This window comes from Oncorhynchus kisutch, unplaced genomic scaffold (assembly GCF_002021735.2).
Source record: "Oncorhynchus kisutch isolate 150728-3 unplaced genomic scaffold, Okis_V2 scaffold657, whole genome shotgun sequence".
Classification (NCBI taxonomy): domain Eukaryota; kingdom Metazoa; phylum Chordata; class Actinopteri; order Salmoniformes; family Salmonidae; genus Oncorhynchus; species Oncorhynchus kisutch.
In genome coordinates this window covers 19356-38470 of record NW_022262602.1, presented here as the reverse complement: position 1 = coordinate 38470, position 19115 = coordinate 19356, and the positions used below count along the sequence as shown (strand labels likewise).

At 47.6% G+C, this 19115-nt stretch overlaps 1 protein-coding gene across 1 annotated transcript; it reads left to right on the top strand.

Moving 5' to 3' along the window:
* Positions 1–1738: 1738 nt before the first annotated feature.
* Positions 1739–18895, top strand: LOC116361438 (exocyst complex component 4-like). Its single transcript, XM_031815860.1, has 3 exons — positions 1739–1886; positions 7034–7280; positions 18592–18895. Exons 1-3 carry the CDS (start codon positions 1751–1753, stop codon positions 18878–18880), a joined length of 672 nt encoding a protein of 223 aa, XP_031671720.1. The 5' UTR covers positions 1739–1750; the 3' UTR covers positions 18881–18895.
* The last annotated feature ends 220 nt before the right edge of the window (positions 18896–19115 follow it).

Below are 19115 nucleotides of genomic sequence, written 5' to 3'. Positions count from 1 at the left end.
TTGCAGTATTCTAGTAGGGCAAAGGCTCAAACACAGATCTCAGTAGAGATTGGAAGTAGTTGTTTTCACTTCAGAATAAGAGCTTGGGGAGTCTGAAGTGTATGGGTGTTCACTGTGTTGGAAGTAGTTGTTTTCACTTCAGAATAAGAGCTTTGGGAGTCTGAAGTGTATGGGTGTTCACTCTGTGTTGGAAGTAGTTGTTTTCACTTCAGAATAAGAGCTTGGGGAGTCTGAAGTGTATGGGTGTTCACTGTGTGTGGAAGTAGTTGTTTTCACTTCAGAATAAGAGCTTTGGGAGTCTGAAGTGTATGGGTGTTCACTCTTCGTTGGAAGTAAATGTATAATTGGGGGGAAACTAGTTGAAATCATTAAATGAAATACCATGAGACATGAGACAGTGTTCAACCTCCTCTAATCCCACACAGTACAGTTCACAACTACACGTGTTGTCCCTCAGTGTTTGACATTAGCTAGTCTAAACTTCTAGTGACAAGACAACGCCCCTGTCTTACCACTTAGTGCAAACACATCTGATTCATTCATGGGAGACCAAAGATGACGCTCTGTAGAATGATAATGTGGGTTTTGGTTAGTCGACGACCGCGTCACAACCTACATGAGCATCGGGAGGATTATCATACCAACACCAATGTGTGTGTCCCAAATGGCACCCTATTCCCTACTTAGTGCACTACTTTAAAACGTAATAAACTGGTAGTGGCACTATGCAGGGAATAAGGTGCCATTTGGGACACATGTTAGAATGCTGTGTGGAGCGACGGCTGCCACCTGCATGACAATTCCTAAACCAAGATGCAGCATCACAACACATTAGACTGATGCAGGTCACCCACCTCTCCAGGCAATGAAGCTTGTTGTTTTGATGTTGTTTAATTCATGCTAGGTGTGTGTGTGTGTGTGTGTGTGTGTGTGTGTGTGTGTGTGTGTGTGTACAGCAGTGTGGTGTCTGGGCTGTGACGTACTGTAGAGTGATGTATTAGTTGGGGTCTTAGAGTGACAGGTTAAAGCTCCTGTATAATGGAGGTTTGGTAAGAACAACCCACCTCCACTCAACACTCACTAAGCAGGGCAACACTCAACACTGGAGGTACAGGGCAACACTCAGCACTGTGGAGGAACAGGTCAGGGCTCCACTCAACACTGTGTGGAGGTACAGGTCAGGGCTCCACTCAACACTGTGGAGGTACAGGTCAGCGCTACACTCAACACTGTGGAGGTACAGGTCAGGGCTACACTCAACACTGTGTGGAGGTACAGGTCAGGGCTCCACTCAACACTGTGTGGAGGTACAGGTCAGGGCTCCACTCAACACTGTGTGGAGGTACAGGTCAGGGCTCCACTCAACACTGTGTGGAGATACAGGTCAGGGCTACACTCAACACTGTGTGGAGATACAGGTCAGGGCTACACTCAACACTGTGTGGAGGTACAGGTCAGGGCTCCACTCAGCACTGTGTTGAGGTAGGTACATGGCTGACTCTGTTCATCCAGGTGTTAACAGGTTCATTATAAAGCTCTGCTTGTCTCTCAGGTGAATGTTGTCGTTGTGGTAGCAGGGTTGGGCTCAATTCAAATTGAAGCCAGACAATTCAGGAAGATTAATTAAACATTTTGAAATAAGTAGCTTCTACTTTTCAGTTTAGTGAGAAGTCATTGAAAATAAATGCAATTTGTTTTGATTTATTTTATTGTAATTTTGTAATGAGGATGAGGGTGATGATGGTGACTGATGATGCTCTTCTCAACTCTCTCCAGCTCTACAACCAAAGACACGTCCCCTCTGCCCCAGCTGGACGTCAGCAGCCTGTCCACCCCTCGCAAGCTGATGGACTCCTCCCAGTTCAGCACCCCAGGGACCACCAGCAGTAAGTAGCCTTGGTAGTCCAACACACATCCATTATGCATGTCTGCTTGGCTGAATACAGCAGTACTAAATGAGGGCCTGCACACTATACCAACCTAATAAAAGGAAGGTTGACCTTACTTCATTAACACCAGTAGAATGGTTTTAGGAATACTACTGGACAAGAGAGGGAGAGGGGGTCATGGAGGAGGGAGACGAGGAAGGGACGGGGACAGAGAGAGTGAGGGACGGGGACAGAGAGAGTGAGGGACGGGGACAGAGAGAGTGAGGGACGGGGACAGAGAGAGTGAGGGACGGGGACAGAGAGAGGGAGGGACGGGGACAGAGGGAGGACGGGACGAAGACGGAGGGAGGGAGGGACGGGACAGAGAGAGGAAGGGACGGGGACAGAGGGAGGAAGGACGGGGACAGAGGGAGGAAGGGACGGGGACAGAGGGAGGAAGGGGCGGGGACAGAGGGAGAAGGGGCGGGGACAGAGGGAGGAAGGGGCGGGGACAGAGGGAGGAAGGGGCGGGGACCGAGGGAGGAAGGGGCGGGGACAGAGGGAGGAAGGGGGGGGACAGCGGGAGGAAGGGGCGGGGACAGAGGGAGGAAGGGACGGGGACGGAGGGAGGGAGGGACGGAGGGAGGGAGGGAGGGACGGAGGGAGGGAGGGAGGGATGGACGGACGGGGACGGAGGGAGGGAGGGACGGACGGAGACGGAGAGCCAGTGAGATAATGTGGGTAAGAAACTGGAGAGAACTGGATATTGAGTGGAGAAGAGAAAGGGAGAGGAGTTGAGATGGATAGATAGAAAAGAGAACATAGTGTAGATGGAGAGAGATACTGTAGAGACCTGATGAGAACTATTGGACATAGTTGTCTCCTGGATAGCACAGTGGTAGAGTTGTCAGGTTAGTGTTCAACTGTCGCTCCATTCTGCCGATGCTCCCAGTGATAATGAAATCATTAGCAGGGATCTGTACTGCTGCAGTTATTACATCCATTAGCATGTCATTAGGGGTGTGTAACAGAGAACGCTGCAGGCTCAACACAACCTCGTACATAACACTGCCTCTCACACACACTCCACTGATGGCATTCACACGCCAGCAAGCACTAACGCATGATGACACGCACACCTTCTCCCCTCTTCCATCTATGCCTCGTATTTCCTCCCCCTTGCAGCACAGTACATACATCACGGGATTATTAGGCCATTATCATATTAGTACATACTGTCCATCACAGCATTATTAGACCATTATCATAATACATACATCACAGCATTATCAGTCCATTATCATACTAGTACATGCAGCACATCATTACTAGACCACTGTCATATTAGTACATACTGTCCATCACAGCATTATTAGACCATTATCATAATAATACATACATCACAGCATTATCAGTCCATTATCATACTAGTACATACATCACGGGATTATTAGGCCATTATCATATTAGTACATACTGTCCATCACAACATTATTAGACCATTATCATAATAATACATGCATCACAGCATTATCAGTCCATTATCATACTAGTACATACATCACATTATTACTAGGCCATTATCATAATAGTACATACTGTACATCACAGCATTACTAGACCATTTTCATAATAGTACATATTGTATCTCACAGCATTATCAGTCCATTATCATGCTAGTACATACATCACATTGGAGCATTATCATACTAGTGCATACATCAAAGCATTATCAGGGCATTATCGTACTAGTACGTGCATCGGGGCATTATTAGGACATTATCATACTAGTGCATACATCACAGCATTATTAGGACATTGTCGTACTCATTTAAACATCACATCATTATTACGACATTATCATACTAGTACATACATCCCAGCATTATTAGGACATTATCATACTCGTTCATACATCACATCATTATTAGGACATTATCATACTAGTACATACATCCCCACATTATTAGGGCATTATCATACTCGTTCATACATCACAGCATTATTAGGGCGTTATCATACAAGTACATACATTTTCATAACATCATAATCCGCTGCCACCCCTCCATATCTCCCATTAGTCACCATGTATTCCTGTCAGCACAGTGGGGTGGATAACATTCATTATGCTCATAAGCCACAGTGGAACAGTTACCTACAGCGTCTACAAATTCAATGTAAATAAGAATTTGTTGTTAACTGACTTGCCTAGTTAAATAAAGGTAAAATAAAAAGAAAAGCTTCTCTCTGGTCTAGTTATTTTTGCTTGAGATCTTGGTAATCTCTCTCTCTCTCTGCAACTTTCTCCCAGGCCCTACCCACCCATCCACTCAACCCATCCTAACACGTTTGTTTGAATGCAAGCCTAAACCCTCCTTCCCTGTCAGGTCAGGTGTGCCCCGGTACCTGGTCAGCTAGCCACCCTACTGCTAACTGCAGGTGTACTGTTACAGCTCCATAGCCCCTCCTGTGTACCTCTGTCCCTATGCCATTACCAGACCCCCACTCTTCCTCTCCCCACTAACCTCTGTCCCTATGCCATTACCAGACCCCCACTCTTCCTCTCCCACTAACCTCTGTCCCTATGCCATTACCAGACCCCCACTCTTCCTCTCCCCCACTAACCTCTGTCCCTATGCCATTACCAGACCCCCACTCTTCCTCTCCCCACTAACCTCTGCCCCTATGCCATTACCAGACCCCCACTCTTCCTCTCCCCACTAACCTCTATCCTTTTGCCAGCCACACCTCCAATACAGTCGCAATGCCAGCCTTAGAAACCCCTAACCCCTTCCCTTACCCCTGTCCTTCTGCCAATCTTCCCTCTACCAACCCCCTGTCTCCTCCTCTGAGCCTACCATCCCCTGTCCTCCTCTGAGCCTACCATCCCCTGTCTCCTCCTCTGAGCCTACCATCCCCCTGTCTCCTCCTCTGAGCCTACCATCCCCCTGTCTCCTCCTCTGAGCCTACCATCCCCCTGTCTCCTCCTCTGAGCCTACCATCCCCCTGTCTCCTCCTCTGAGCCTACCATCCCCCTGTCTCCTCCTCTGAGCCTACCATCCCCCTGTCTCCTCCTCTGAGCCTACCATCCCCCTGTCTCCTCCTCTGAGCCTACCATCCCCCTGTCTCCTCCTCTGAGCCTACCATCCCACTGATGACTCTCTCCCCTATAATTGCTGCTGTTTGTTGATGGAGTCAGTTGAACTAACTCAGGTAGAGAGAGAGAGAGAAGCCTCTTAATTCACACCCAGGGCCTAAGTCATTTCCCTGCGCTAACTGCACTTCCCTCTCGCATTATTACGGCAAAACGCAAGCAATTAGCCGCCGCCGCCGCGTGCTAAGTGCCATGTGCCGCGATGACGACAGCATAACTCTCCAGCTTCTGTCGACAACGCTGCTTCGTCTAATGGCCTCAGCGCACATCATTTAGTAGCTGGTAATTGTAGTGATTATGACGTGATAAAAGTACAGTCGCTGGCAGGAGAAATAAAGTCTATTAACGTCACATAAACATTAACTCTCTTAACGTACCCCGCTTACAACGCTTCGAAGGGGAAACGGAGGCTGTATCATCAGACTGGAATTAAAACGTAGCCCTGCTGTTACTCTCAATTTAGCGAGAGGGGGGTTGAGGTGCTGAACAGTGAGGTGAAGAGGTGTTGTGGGGATGTTTTCATTTGATCCAAACACTCACAAGTTTGTGATGATGAGGAAGAGGTGCTCGCCTAGTGGTGAGTGGTGAGATGTACAGGGTTGTTATGGCGATGATAATACTGTATAGCATTGAGAGGAAAGATGACAGTAGGACTTGGATGATGTTTATGAAGATGGATGATGATGGTTACAACTATACAACTCATTCTTTCTTGTGTCTCTAGAAAGTTTCATGAGTATGTCAAATAGTACCACATCCTGTAGCTCTAGTATCAATTCAATTCAAGGGCTTTATTGGCATGGGAAACATGTGTTAACATTGCCAAAGCAAGTGAGGTAGATAATATACATAAGTGAAATAAACAATACAAGTTAACAGTAAACATTACACATACAGAAGTTTCAAAACAATGAAGTCATTACAAATGTCATATTATATATATATATACAGTGTTGTAACAATGTACAAATGGTTAAAGTACGCAAGGGAAAATAAATAAGCATAAATATGGGGTGTATTTACAATGGTGTTTGTTCTTCACTGGTTGCCCTTTTCTTGTGGCAACAGGTCACAAATCTTGCTGCTGTGATGGCACACTGTGGCATTTCACCCAGTAGATATGGGAGTTTATCAAAATTAGATTTGTATTCAAATTCTTTGTGGATCTGTGTAATCTGAGGGAAATATGTCTCTCTAATATGGTCATACATTGGGCAGGAGGTTAGGAAGTGCAGCTCAGTTTCCACCTCATTTTGTGGGCAGTGGGCACATAGCCTGTCTTCTCTTGAGAGCCATGTCTGCCTACGGCGGCCTTTCTCAATAGCAAGGCTATGCTCTGTACAAGGCTATGAGTCTGTACATAGTTAAATCTTTCCTTAAGTTTGGGTCAGTCACAGTGGTCAGGTATTCTGCCACTGTGCACTCTCTGTGTAGGGCCAAATAGCATTCTAGTTTGCTCAGTTTTTTTGTTAATTATTTCCAATGTGTCAAGTAATTATCTTTTTGTTTTCAGTGATTTGGTTGGATCTAATTGTGCTGCTGTCCTGGGGCTCTGTGGGGTGTGTTTGTATCTCCCTCTCCCTCTGTCACTTCCCATGTTTTCTATCTATCTATCTATCTATCTATCTATCTATCTATCTATCTATCTATCTATCTATCTATCTATCTATCTATCTATCTATCTATCTATCTATCTATCTATCTATCTATCTATCTATCTATCTATCTATCTATCTATCTATCTATCTATCTATCTATCTATCTATCTATCTATCTATCTATCTATCTATCTATCTATCTATCTATCTATCTATCTATCTATCTATCTATCTATCTATCTATCTATCTATCTATCTATCTATCTATCTATCTATCTATCTATCTATCTATCTATCTATCTATCTATCTATCTATCTATCTATCTATCTATCTATCTATCTATCTATCTATCTATCTATCTATCTATCTCTTCTCTCACTTCTCTCACACTCTGCGTCACTCCCTCTTTCAGTGCGTGAGCTGCAGGCGCACCACGAGGCCCGCGAGGACCCTGACGTGCACCCGGAGGAGAACACCCAAGAGTTCATGGGCGTCCTCATCAAAGGCCTGGCCAAGCTCAAGAAGATCCCTGAGGCTGTCAAGGCCATCATGGAGCGCCTGGAGCCTGAGCTGAAGCAGATACTGAAGAGATCCACTACCCAGATAGCTGATCACGCCTACCAGAGAGGAGAGAACCTATCCACAGAGAGCCAGCCCAGGTAGGGAGGGGTGGAGGGAAGGCTGGGAGGGAAGGTGGGGTGGAGGGGTGCAGGTAAAGATGCAGGTAGGGGTGGAGGAGGAGGGAAGGCAGGATGCAGGTAAAGATGCAGGTGGAGGAGGAGGGAAGGCAGGATGCAGGTAAAGATGCAGGTGGAGGAGGAGGGAAGGCAGGATGCAGGTAAAGATGCAGGTGGAGGAGGAGGGAAGGCAGGATGCAGGTAAAGATGCAGGTGGAGGAGGAGGGAAGGCAGGATGCAGGTAAAGATGCAGGTGGAGGAGGAGGGAAGGCAGGATGCAGGTAAAGATGCAGATGCAGGTGGAGGAGGAGGGAAGGCAGGATGCAGGTAAAGCTGCAGGTAGGGAAAGATGGAGGTAGGGGTGGAGGGAAGGCAGGATGCAGGTAAAGATGCATGGTAGGGAAAGATGGAGGTAGGGGTGGAGGGAAGGCAGGATGCAGGTAAAGATGCAGGTAGGGAGAGATGGAGGTAGGGGAGGAGGGAAGGCAGGATGCAGGTAAAGATGCAGGTAGGGAGAGATGGAGGTAGGGGAGGAGGGAAGGCAGGATGCAGGTAGGGAGAGATGGAGGTAGGGGAGGAGGGAAGGCAGGATGCAGGTAAAGATGCAGGTAGGGAGAGATGGAGGTAGGGGAGGAGGGAAGGCAGGATGCAGGTAAAGATGCAGATGCAGGTGGAGGAGGAGGGAAGGCAGGATGCAGGTAAAGATGCAGGTAGGGAGAGATGGAGGTAGGGGAGGAGGGAAGGCAGGATGCAGGTAAGATGCAGATGCAGGTGGAGGAGGAGGGAAGGCAGGATGCAGGTAAAGATGCAGGTAGGGAGAGATGGAGGTAGGGGAGGAGGGAAGGCAGGATGCAGGTAAAGATGCAGATGCAGGTGGAGGAGGAGGGAAGGCAGGATGCAGGTAAAGATGCAGGTAGGGAGAGATGGAGGTAGGGGAGGAGGGAAGGCAGGATGCAGGTAAAGATGCAGATGCAGGTGGAGGAGGAGGGAAGGCAGGATGCAGGTAAAGATGCAGGTAGGGAGAGATGGAGGGTAGGGGAGGAGGGAAGGCAGGATGCAGGTAAAGATGCAGATGCAGGTGGAGGAGGAGGGAAGGCAGGATGCAGGTAAAGATGCAGATGCAGGTGGAGGAGGAGGGAAGGCAGGATGCAGGTAAAGATGCAGGTAGGGAAAGATGGAGGTAGGGGTGGAGGGAAGGCAGGATGCAGGTAAAGATGCAGGTAGGGAAAGATGGAGGTAGGGGTGGAGGGAAGGCAGGATGCAGGTAAAGATGCAGGTAGGGAAAGATGGAGGTAGGGGAGGAGGGAAGGCAGGATGCAGGTAAAGATGCAGGTAGGGAAAGATGGAGGAGGGAAGGCAGGATGCAGGTAAAGATGCAGGTAGGGAGAGATGGAGGTAGGGGTGGAGGAGGAGGGAAGGCAGGATGCAGGTAAAGATGCAGGTAGGGAAAGATGGAGGTAGGGGTGGAGGGAAGGCAGGATGCAGGTAAAGATGCAGGTAGGGAAAGATGGAGGTAGGGGTGGAGGGAAGGCAGGATGCAGGTAAAGATGCAGGTAGGGAAAGATGGAGGTAGGGGAGGAGGGAAGGCAGGATGCAGGTAAAGATGCAGGTAGGGAAAGATGGAGGAGGGAAGGCAGGATGCAGGTAAAGATGCAGGTAGGGAGAGATGGAGGTAGGGGTGGAGGAGGAGGGAGGGCAGGATGCAGGTAAAGATGCAGGTAGGGAGAGATGGAGGTAGGGGTGGAGGAGGAGGGAAGGCAGGATGCAGGTAAAGATGCAGGTAGGGAGAGATGGAGGTAGGGGTGGAGGGAAGGCAGGATGCAGGTAAAGATGCAGGTAGGGAGAGATGGAGGTAGGGGTGGAGGGAAGGCAGGATGCAGGTAGGGAGAGATGGAGGTAGGGGTGGAGGGAAGGCAGGATGCAGGTAAAGATGCAGGTAGGGAGAGATGGAGGTAGGGGAGGAGGGAAGGCAGGATGCAGGTAAAGATGCAGGTAGGGAGAGATGGAGGTAGGGGAGGAGGGAAGGCAGGATGCAGGTAAAGATGCAGGTAGGGAGAGATGGAGGTAGGGGTGGAGGGAAGGCAGGATGCAGGTAAAGATGCAGGTAGGGAGAGATGGAGGTAGGGGTGGAGGGAAGGCAGGATGCAGGTAAAGATGCAGGTAGGGAGAGATGGAGGTAGGGGTGGAGGGAAGGCAGGATGCAGGTAGGGAGAGATGGAGGTAGGGGTGGAGGGAAGGCAGGATGCAGGTAAAGATGCAGGTAGGGAGAGATGGAGGTAGGGGTGGAGGGAAGGCAGGATGCAGGTAGGGAGAGATGGAGGTAGGGGTGGAGGGAAGGCAGGATGCAGGTAAAGATGCAGGTAGGGAGAGATGGAGGTAGGGGAGGAGGGAAGGCAGGATGCAGGTAAAGATGCAGGTAGGGAGAGATGGAGGTAGGGGAGGAGGGAAGGCAGGATGCAGGTAAAGATGCAGGTAGGGAGAGATGGAGGTAGGGGTGGAGGGAAGGCAGGATGCAGGTAAAGATGCAGGTAGGGAGGGATGGAGGTAGGGGTGGAGGGAAGGCAGGATGCAGGTAAAGATGCAGGTAGGGAGGGATGGAGGTAGGGGTGGAGGGAAGGCAGGATGCAGGTAAAGATGCAGGTAGGGAGAGATGGAGGTAGGGGTGGAGGGAAGGCAGGATGCAGGTAGGGAGAGATGGAGGTAGGGGTGGAGGGAAGGCAGGATGCAGGTAAAGATGCAGGTAGGGAGAGATGGAGGTAGGGGTGGAGGGAAGGCAGGATGCAGGTAAAGATGCAGGTAGGGAGAGATGGAGGTAGGGGTGGAGGGTGGGATAGCAGACCAGCAGCCTTTCCTTCCTTGAAGTGACCACTAATCTCACATGACTGGATAGGTGAGAGCTATGAAGTGAAACCCTCGATTTTTACCTATCCAATCATGTGGAATTTGTGATTTCTTCAAGGAGGGAAGGATGCATTGTGGGTTTTCAAACGGGGCCTTTGGGTGTATAGTTTTGTCCAACTCACTGGCTAAGGTGAGGTAGGAACAGTGGAGGAGAGGTACTGTATGTGTCTGAGGTGAGGTAGGAACAGTGGAGGAGAGGTACTGTATGTGTCTGAGGAGAGGTACTGTATGTGTCTGAGGAGAGGTACTGTATGTGTCTGAGGAGAGGTACTGTATGTGTCTGAGGAGAGGTACTGTATGTGTCTGAGGAGAGGTACTGTATGTGTCTGAGGAGAGGTACTGTATGTGTCTGAGGAGAGGTACTGTATGTGTCTGAGGAGAGGTACTATATGGGTCTGAGGAGAGGTACTGTATGGGTCTGAGGTGAGGTAGGAACAGGGGAGGAGAGGTACTGTATGTGTGAGGAGAGGTACTGTATGTGTCTGAGGAGAGGTACTGTATGTGTGAGGAGAGGTACTGTATGGGTCTGTGTCTCCATCACTAATAAGCAAACAAACCATCAAGCAAGAAGAGACACGTTTCACTTGAATCCCGGGCTTTTCTTTCCAAGCTCTTTAGCTTTAGACAGAGTGAGTACGACAAGGGTGTTTTGGGAGCGAGTGAACTGCTAGAAAATGATTTTTGATTAGTCTCTATCCTCACCTCCCTCTCTCTCCGCATCTCATTGTGGAAACCCTAATAAAGAAAACAGTTAAGCACACCCTCTCCTCAGCCTCCCCTGTTCTCCATCTCCTCAGCCTCCCCTGTTCTCCATCTCCTCAGCCTCCCCTGTTCTCCATCTCCTCAGCCTCCCCTGTTCTCCATCTCCTCAGCCTCCCCTGTTCTCCATCTCCTCAGCCTCCCCTATTCTCCATCTCCTCAGCCTCCCCTGTTCTCCATCTCCTCAGCCTCCTCTGTTCACCATCTCCCCTGTTCTCCATCTCCTCTGTTCTCCATCTCCTCAGCCTCCACTGTTCTCCATCTCCTCAGCCTCCTCTGTTCTCCATCTCCTCAGCCTCCTCTGTTCTCCCTCTCCTCAGCCTCCTCTGTTCTCCCTCTCCTCAGCCTCCTCTGTTCTCCCTCTCCTCAGCCTCCCCTGTTCTCCCTCTCCTCAGCCTCCCCTGTTCTCCATCTCCTCAGCCTCCCCTGTTCTCCATCTCCTCAGCCTCCCCTGTTCTCCCTCTCCTCAGCCTCCTCTGTTCTCCCTCTCCTCAGCCTCCTTTGTTCTCCCTCTCCTCAGCCTCCTCTGTTCTCCCTCTCCTCAGCCTCCTCTGTTCTCCCTCTCCTCAGCCTCCTCTGTTCTCCCTCTCCTCAGCCTCCTCTGTTCTCCCTCTCCTCATCCTCCTCTGTTCTCCCTCTCCTCAGCCTCCTCTGTTCTCCCTCTCCTCAGCCTCCTCTGTTCTCCCTCTCCTCAGCCTCCTCTGTTCTCCCTCTCCTCCACCTCTATTGTACCCCATTGGATCAATTCCATCTGTTTCCCCACACGGTATTCATAACTCCCTCATTTAAGGAAATGGAGTAATCTAGAAAGACAAGACCCAGCCTCTGCTTTTTCCCTCAGCATTCATTCACTCCGCAGAGAAAAACCAGGAAAGCAAAAGCTCCTGGAAGAGAAGAGATATAATGACGGCACTTCAGAAAGCACTTACCTTCAGCTGAGATGAACACTTCTTTTTCTTGGCCTCCGTTTCTCTCGTTGTCTCCGTCTGTTTTCACCGTGTCTGTGTGTGTATCTTGTGCCCTCTAAACCGAGCCGTTGTCCATGTTTCAAGAGGTGGTCGTTGGTTCACCTGTCCTGAAGCATTGTGGCTACTGGGTTTAGGTTAGTGCTGAGGCCTTGGCTGCATTTCATTCCAGAAAGGTTATCTCCCTCTCCTCTTTCCTAGTTTCAAACTCCCCTTCACGGATCTGACACGAATGGATAGGTGAAGGCATTATGGAGGCAACTAGGTAGAGTTTTAACATCTACCCTGTTAGTCATTATGGAGGAAACTAGGTAGAGTTTTAACATCTACCCTGTTAGTCATTATGGAGGAAACTAGGTAGAGTTTTAACACCTACCCAGTTTGTCTATATGGAGGCAACTAGGTAGAGTTTTAACACCTACCCAGTTAGTCAATATGGAGGCAACTAGGTAGAGTTTTAACACCTACCCAGTTAGTCAATATGGAGGAAACTAGGTAGAGTTTTAACACCTACCCAGTTAGTCAATATGGAGGAAACTAGGTAGAGTTTTAACACCTACCCAGTTAGTCATTATGGAGGAAACTAGGTAGAGTTTTAACATCTACCCTGTTAGTCATTATGGAGGAAACTAGGTAGAGTTTTAACACCTACCCAGTTAGTCAATATGGAGGAAACTAGGTAGAGTTTTAACACCTACCCAGTTAGTCATTATGGAGGAAACTAGGTAGAGTTTTAACACCTACCCAGTTAGTCAACATGGAGGAAACTAGGTAGTTTTAACACCTACCCAGTTAGTCAATATGGAGGAAACTAGGTAGAGTTTTAACACCTACCCTGTTAGTCAACATGGAGGAAACTAGGTAGAGTTTTAACACCTACCCTTTTAGTCAACATGGAGGAAACTAGGTAGAGTTTTAACACCTACCCAGTTAGTCAATATGGAGGAAACTAGGTAGAGTTTTAACACCTACCCTGTTAGTCAACATGGAGGAAACTAGGTAGAGTTTTAACACCTACCCTTTTAGTCAACATGGAGGAAACTAGGTAGAGTTTTAACACCTACCCAGTTAGTCAATATGGAGGAAACTAGGTAGAGTTTTAACACCTACCCAGTTAGTCAATATGGAGGAAACTAGGTAGAGTTTTAACACCTACCCAGTTAGTCTCCGATCTGTTAAGGGGAGTGAACAAGGGCAAAAAGAAGGGGACAACTTTTTGGGACGCTATGCAACACCAGTGATAGTCAGACGTCTAGTCAGACAGCCAATCAGGTGTTAAACACAGTAGTGGCAGGACATTTGGGACAACACCTGCCAGACCATGAAGAAACAAACACACTGCTGCTTTAAACATAAACATGCCAAGATAGACACACACACACACACACACACACACACACACACACACACACACACACACACACACACACACAGTCCATTGATGTTGTAGCATTTAAAAGATAGAACAACAACACTTAGTCTGTCAGATGTTTGGTCAGGCCTTGGCTCCCACCGTGTGCTGAATCTCATCTGACTCCAATATAGGACAATGCAGTGCAGCTTGTTTTCAACCCCACCTTCTCCATATCCTTTTTACTTTACTGTGTGTATGTACGCACACACGCAAGTTCAAGCCGAGGCCCGTTGCTATGGAAACCTCTATATAAGTAGTGTAGCAAGGTGTTCTTTCTTGCGTAATGAGCAACACATAGATGGTGCTGTTCAGTAGATAATGCCCAGTGTATTACACAGCGTCTCTGAAGGGTTCCTGTTAAACATCCTCAGTGTGCAGTCCATTGATTTAAACACAGCATACAGATGTCCTGTGCTTTGTCTCTTCTAATCTAATAGAGGAATTTTGTTGACATGGTGATCGCTACTCAGATGGTGTCACAGACATATTGGATTGTCATATTGAAGATCTGTTGGTTTTTATCCTGGTTAGACTTGCAATGTTCTGACAACTTTCCCCAAATTCCCAGGTTTTCTAGAAATCCGGGTTCGAAGCCTGGGAATGTTGCTACCCTGGTACATACAGTATGTCTGATGATGCAACTAGCCATGTTATGGACTATGGCTGATCATATAGCCAGTTTATTTCATATGGCCAGTGTTGTGTGTGTGTCGGGGTGATGACCTGGCACAGTCACTTAGCTTGATGGTTCCTGTGAAGACACTACAGGCGACAATAAATAACATTCTCCTGGGTGAGTTAGGGTCCCAGCTAGCCCACCTGACACTGCATGCTAAACACACACACACACACACACACACACACACACACACACACACACACACACACACACACACACACACACACACACACACACACACACACACACACACACACATTCTCTTTCACTCAACACACACATATGTATTAACACACAGACTAATTCACACTTAAACACATACACACACACACCCTGAATGGGCGCTTGACCGCAGTGCGTGATCCCTCCTCGCTCCGGAGCCCCTCTTTCTGTCGTCCATCACCTGGGTGTCCGTGTCCTCCATCCTTCTGGGAAATGAGATCTATTAGAATGGCCTGCTGTGTGAGATAACGAGGGGAATGGGGCTCTCTCTCTCCTTCTCTGCTCTGGAAAACCAGAGATTCATCACATCGAATGAGGGATGAGGGAAGAGAACAGGTGAAAGGTCAGAACCTGGTGGGGGGGGCTGTGTGTGTGTGTATATGTGAGCAAGTGTGTGTGTGTGTGTGTGTGTGGAAGAGATCCCATTGTATCTCCTCACCACATAAGATGGACCCCTCATGCTCACTGAGGTATGTCTCATTGTGATTTGTCTCTGTCCCTAACCATTCATAACATACATCCTCCCTGTCTGCCTGTCCCTAACCATTCATAACATACATCCTCCCTGTCTCTGTCCCTAACCATTCATAACATACATCCTGTCTGTCCCTAACCATTCATAACATACATCCTGTCTGTCTCTGTCCCTAACCATTCATAACATACATCCTCCCTGTCTCTGTCCCTAACCATTCATAACATACATCCTCCCTGTCTGCCTGTCCCTAACCATTCATAACATACATCCTCCCTGTCTCTGTCCCTAACCATTCATAACATACATCCTGCCTGTCTCTGTCCCTAACCATTCATAACATACATCCTCCCTGTCTCTGTCCCTAACCATTCATAACATACATCCTCCCTGTCTCTGTCCCTAACCATTCATAACATACATCCTGTCTGTGTCTGTCCCTAACCATTCATAACATACATCCTGTCTGTCTCTGTCCCTAACCATTCATAACATACATCCTGTCTGTCTCTGTCCCTAACCATTCATAACATACATCCTGTCTGTCTCTGTCCCTAACCATTCATAACATACATCCTGTCTGTCTCTGTCCCTAACCATTCATAACATACATCCTGTCTGTCTCTGTCCCTAACCATTCATAACATACATCCTGTCTGTCTCTGTCCCTAACCATTCATAACATACATCCTGTCTGTCTCTGTCCCTAACCATTCATAACATACATCCTGTCTGTCTCTGTCCCTAACCATTCATAACATACATCCTGTCTGTCTCTGTCCCTAACCATTCATAACATACATCCTGTCTGTCTCTGTCCCTAACCATTCATAACATACATCCTGTCTGTCTCTGTCCCTAACCATTCATAACATACATCCTGTCTGTCTCTGTCCCTAACCATTCATAACATACATCCTGTCTGTCTCTGTCCCTAACCATTCATAACATACATCCTGTCTGTCTCTGTCCCTAACCATTCATAACATACATCCTGTCTGTCTCTGTCCCTAACCATTCATAACATACATCCTGTCTGTCTCTGTCCCTAACCATTCATAACATACATCCTGTCTGTCTGCCTGTCCCTAACCATTCATAACATACATCCTCCCTGTCTCTGTCCCTAACCATTCATAACATACATCCTGTCTGTCCCTAACCATTCATAACATACATCCTCCCTGTCTCTGTCCCTAACCATTCATAACATACATCCTCCCTGTCTCTGTCCCTAACCATTCATAACATACATCCTCCCTGTCTCTGTCCCTAACCATTCATAACATACATCCTGTCTGCCTGCCTGTCCCTAACCATTCATAACATACACCCTCTCTGTCTCTGTCCCTAACCATTCATAACATACATCCTGCCTGTCTCTGTCCCTAACCATTCATAACATACATCCTCCCTGTCTGTCTGTCCCTAACCATTCATAACATACATCCTGTCTGTCCCTAACCATTCATAACATACACCCTCTCTGTCTCTGTCCCTAACCATTCATAACATACATCCTCCCTGTCTCTGTCCCTAACCATTCATAACATACATCCTCCCTGTCTGTCTGTCCCTAACCATTCATAACATACATCCTGTCTGTCTGTCTGTCCCTAACCATTCATAACATACACCCTCTCTGTCTCTGTCCCTAACCTTTCATAACATACATCCTCCCTGTCTGTCTGTCCCTAACCATTCATAACATACATCCTGCCTGTCTGTCTGTCTGTCTGTCCCTAACCATTCATAACATACATCCTGCCTGTCTGTCTGCCTGTCTGTCTGTCTGTCTGTCTGTCTGTCTGTCTGTCTGTCTGTCTGTCTGTCTGTCTGTCTGTCTGTCTGTCTGTCTGTCCCTAACCATTCATAACATACATCCTGCCTGTCTGTCTGTCTGTCTGTCTGTCCCTAACCATTCATAACATACATCCTGCCTGTCTGTCTGTCTGTCCCTAACCATTCATAACATACATCCTGTCTGTCCCTAACCATTCATAACATACATTCTCCCTGTCTCTGTCCCTAACCATTCATAACATACATTCTCCCTGTCTCTGTCCCTAACCATTCATAACATACATCCTCCCTGTCTGCCTGTCCCTAACCATTCATAACATACATCCTCCCTGTCTGCCTGTCCCTAACCATTCATAACATACATCCTCCCTGTCTCTGTCCCTAACCATTCATAACATACATCCTCCCTGTCTCTGTCCCTAACCATTCATAACATACATCCTGTCTGTCCCTAACCATTCATAACATCCTCCCTCCCTGTCTACCAGTCTAGTGATGGACTACCAACCAAACACCCTCCATCCATCTCTCTCCTTCATTTTCCACCACCCAAATGTTTTCATGTAACATTGGTGTAAAGTTTAAAAAGGTAGGCAAAGACCCCGTGTCTCTCCCAAACTCTCAGTCATTCACTCACTAGTCATTCCACACAGTACCTCCTCTGGTGTATGTGTACCGTTCAGCCCCACCTTCCTCAGTAAATAAAGTCAGAAGTGTCCCCACATCCCTGAAAACAAAAGACCACCAGATGTGTGTGAGTCCTAGTGGAACCAGAGACTTTGACAGATGCTGCTAATTGTAGTCAGAGCCAGCTGCCTCTGTGTGACTGGGGAAGCACTCTGCCAGTACCTAGACTGTTCTTTTCAACCGCTCAGCCCAAACTACCTGGATGCGACTCCTTTTGCCTGCCGATTGAACTAGATTTATGAATGTTTATTAAGCTAATGAATTGTAATTGTTGCTGAGGCAGGTTGGTTAACGTCACATGTACAAAGCCTCATCTGGCCTGAGGAGACTCTAAACTGACAGCTAATGCCTGGCTCGGTGGGCTGACGGCTTGACTTCAGTACCTGTTTGGTCACTTGTCCTCTATAGGCTCTAGTGTTGTATATTTCAGGTCAGAATACACTATGCTTAGAGAGAATGTTTACATTGTTAAATACCTCTGATATGTAGAGTACCTTACTACAACGAAGTGCTCCACTCCTGTTGCAACAGATATATGCACTTATCAACCACAATTAAAAGAACACTTATTGAATGTTCCCTCCATTGGTCCTTGTGTGGACTGGTGGAGGCTGAAGAGCTGAAGTACTCTACTAACGAGCAGGTTCGAATCAGAAATATAAATTCATTATTTAGCTTTAGCATTGAGCTGAGGTCAGAATGGTTTTGACTGCTGTGCATTAGCTTGTCTGTTAGTAGTCAGTTATTGAATGAGAGTCAATGAGATTAGAGAGGAGCTTTTAGACCTGGAGGCTGACAGGAGTGGTGCTGCCATGGAGAGACCTCCTGATGGTCCACCATCAGTGGTCCAGGATCAGTTGTCTTTGCCTCTGTTCTAACTCTAAACCTGTGTGAGCCTCACAATACAACTGACCTGGGATGAATTGATAAGAACAGTTGGAATTGCTGTTTGAATATCAACCGTTCTCCCTTCCTTAATGTAATCACTCTAACACTGAGGTAAAACCCTAGGATGGAAGAAGGGATGCATTTGAAAGGAATTCAAACTGGGCCTTAGTACCTGCTGCATCTTAGGGCCCTGTTCCAATACTCTTCAACTGTATCATTCCTTTCCTCTCTTCCTTGAAGTCATTTCAGAAGGAAGGAAGAAGGCATTTGAAAGGAATTCAAACTGGGCCTTAGTACCTGCTGCATCTTAGGGCCCTGTTCCAATACTCTTCAACTGTATCATTCCTTTCCTCTCTTCCTAGAAGTCATTTCAGAAGGAAGGAAGGAGGCATCTTGAGTATTCTAGCAGGGCCAATGTTTTGTCTGTGTATCGCAGCTTCTTCACCTGTTGTCCCACCAGCCGTCCTCATCACAGCCTCTATCTCTGCTGCCCTCTGCAGGCTGCTGCTGGAACTGCTGGAGCTGCTGTTTGACAAGTTCAACGCGGTGGCTGCGGCCCACAGTGTGGTGCTGGCCCATCTGCAGCAGATCGTGGTGTCCCCCAACGGAGCCCAGGAGGGCATCAAGCTCTATGAGCTAGCCGACGTCTCTGCTAAGATCCAGACCGTGCTCCAGGTCAGTTCAAGTTTAAAATGTCAACTTTTGAGTCCATCACAGTCCCGAATCCCTGCACCACACACAAATAAAAAATATCTACAAAGATCCATCTGCCGTTCTGTGTATCCATAAAGATTCACGGATGATATTGCAGCAGATGATTTGCACACATGTGGTTAAACCTTTAGACTGTGAAAGCATAGATTAGGCTTCCATGAGCAGGAATGATCACACATGATGTTAACTAGGAGAGACAAGACTCACTGTTCTGACATCAACGACAATGACAAAAACAGATATAGCTTTACCTTGAGTGACGAAAATCTTTACTAATGCAGATTGACTATTTACTGTACACGTTCATTGT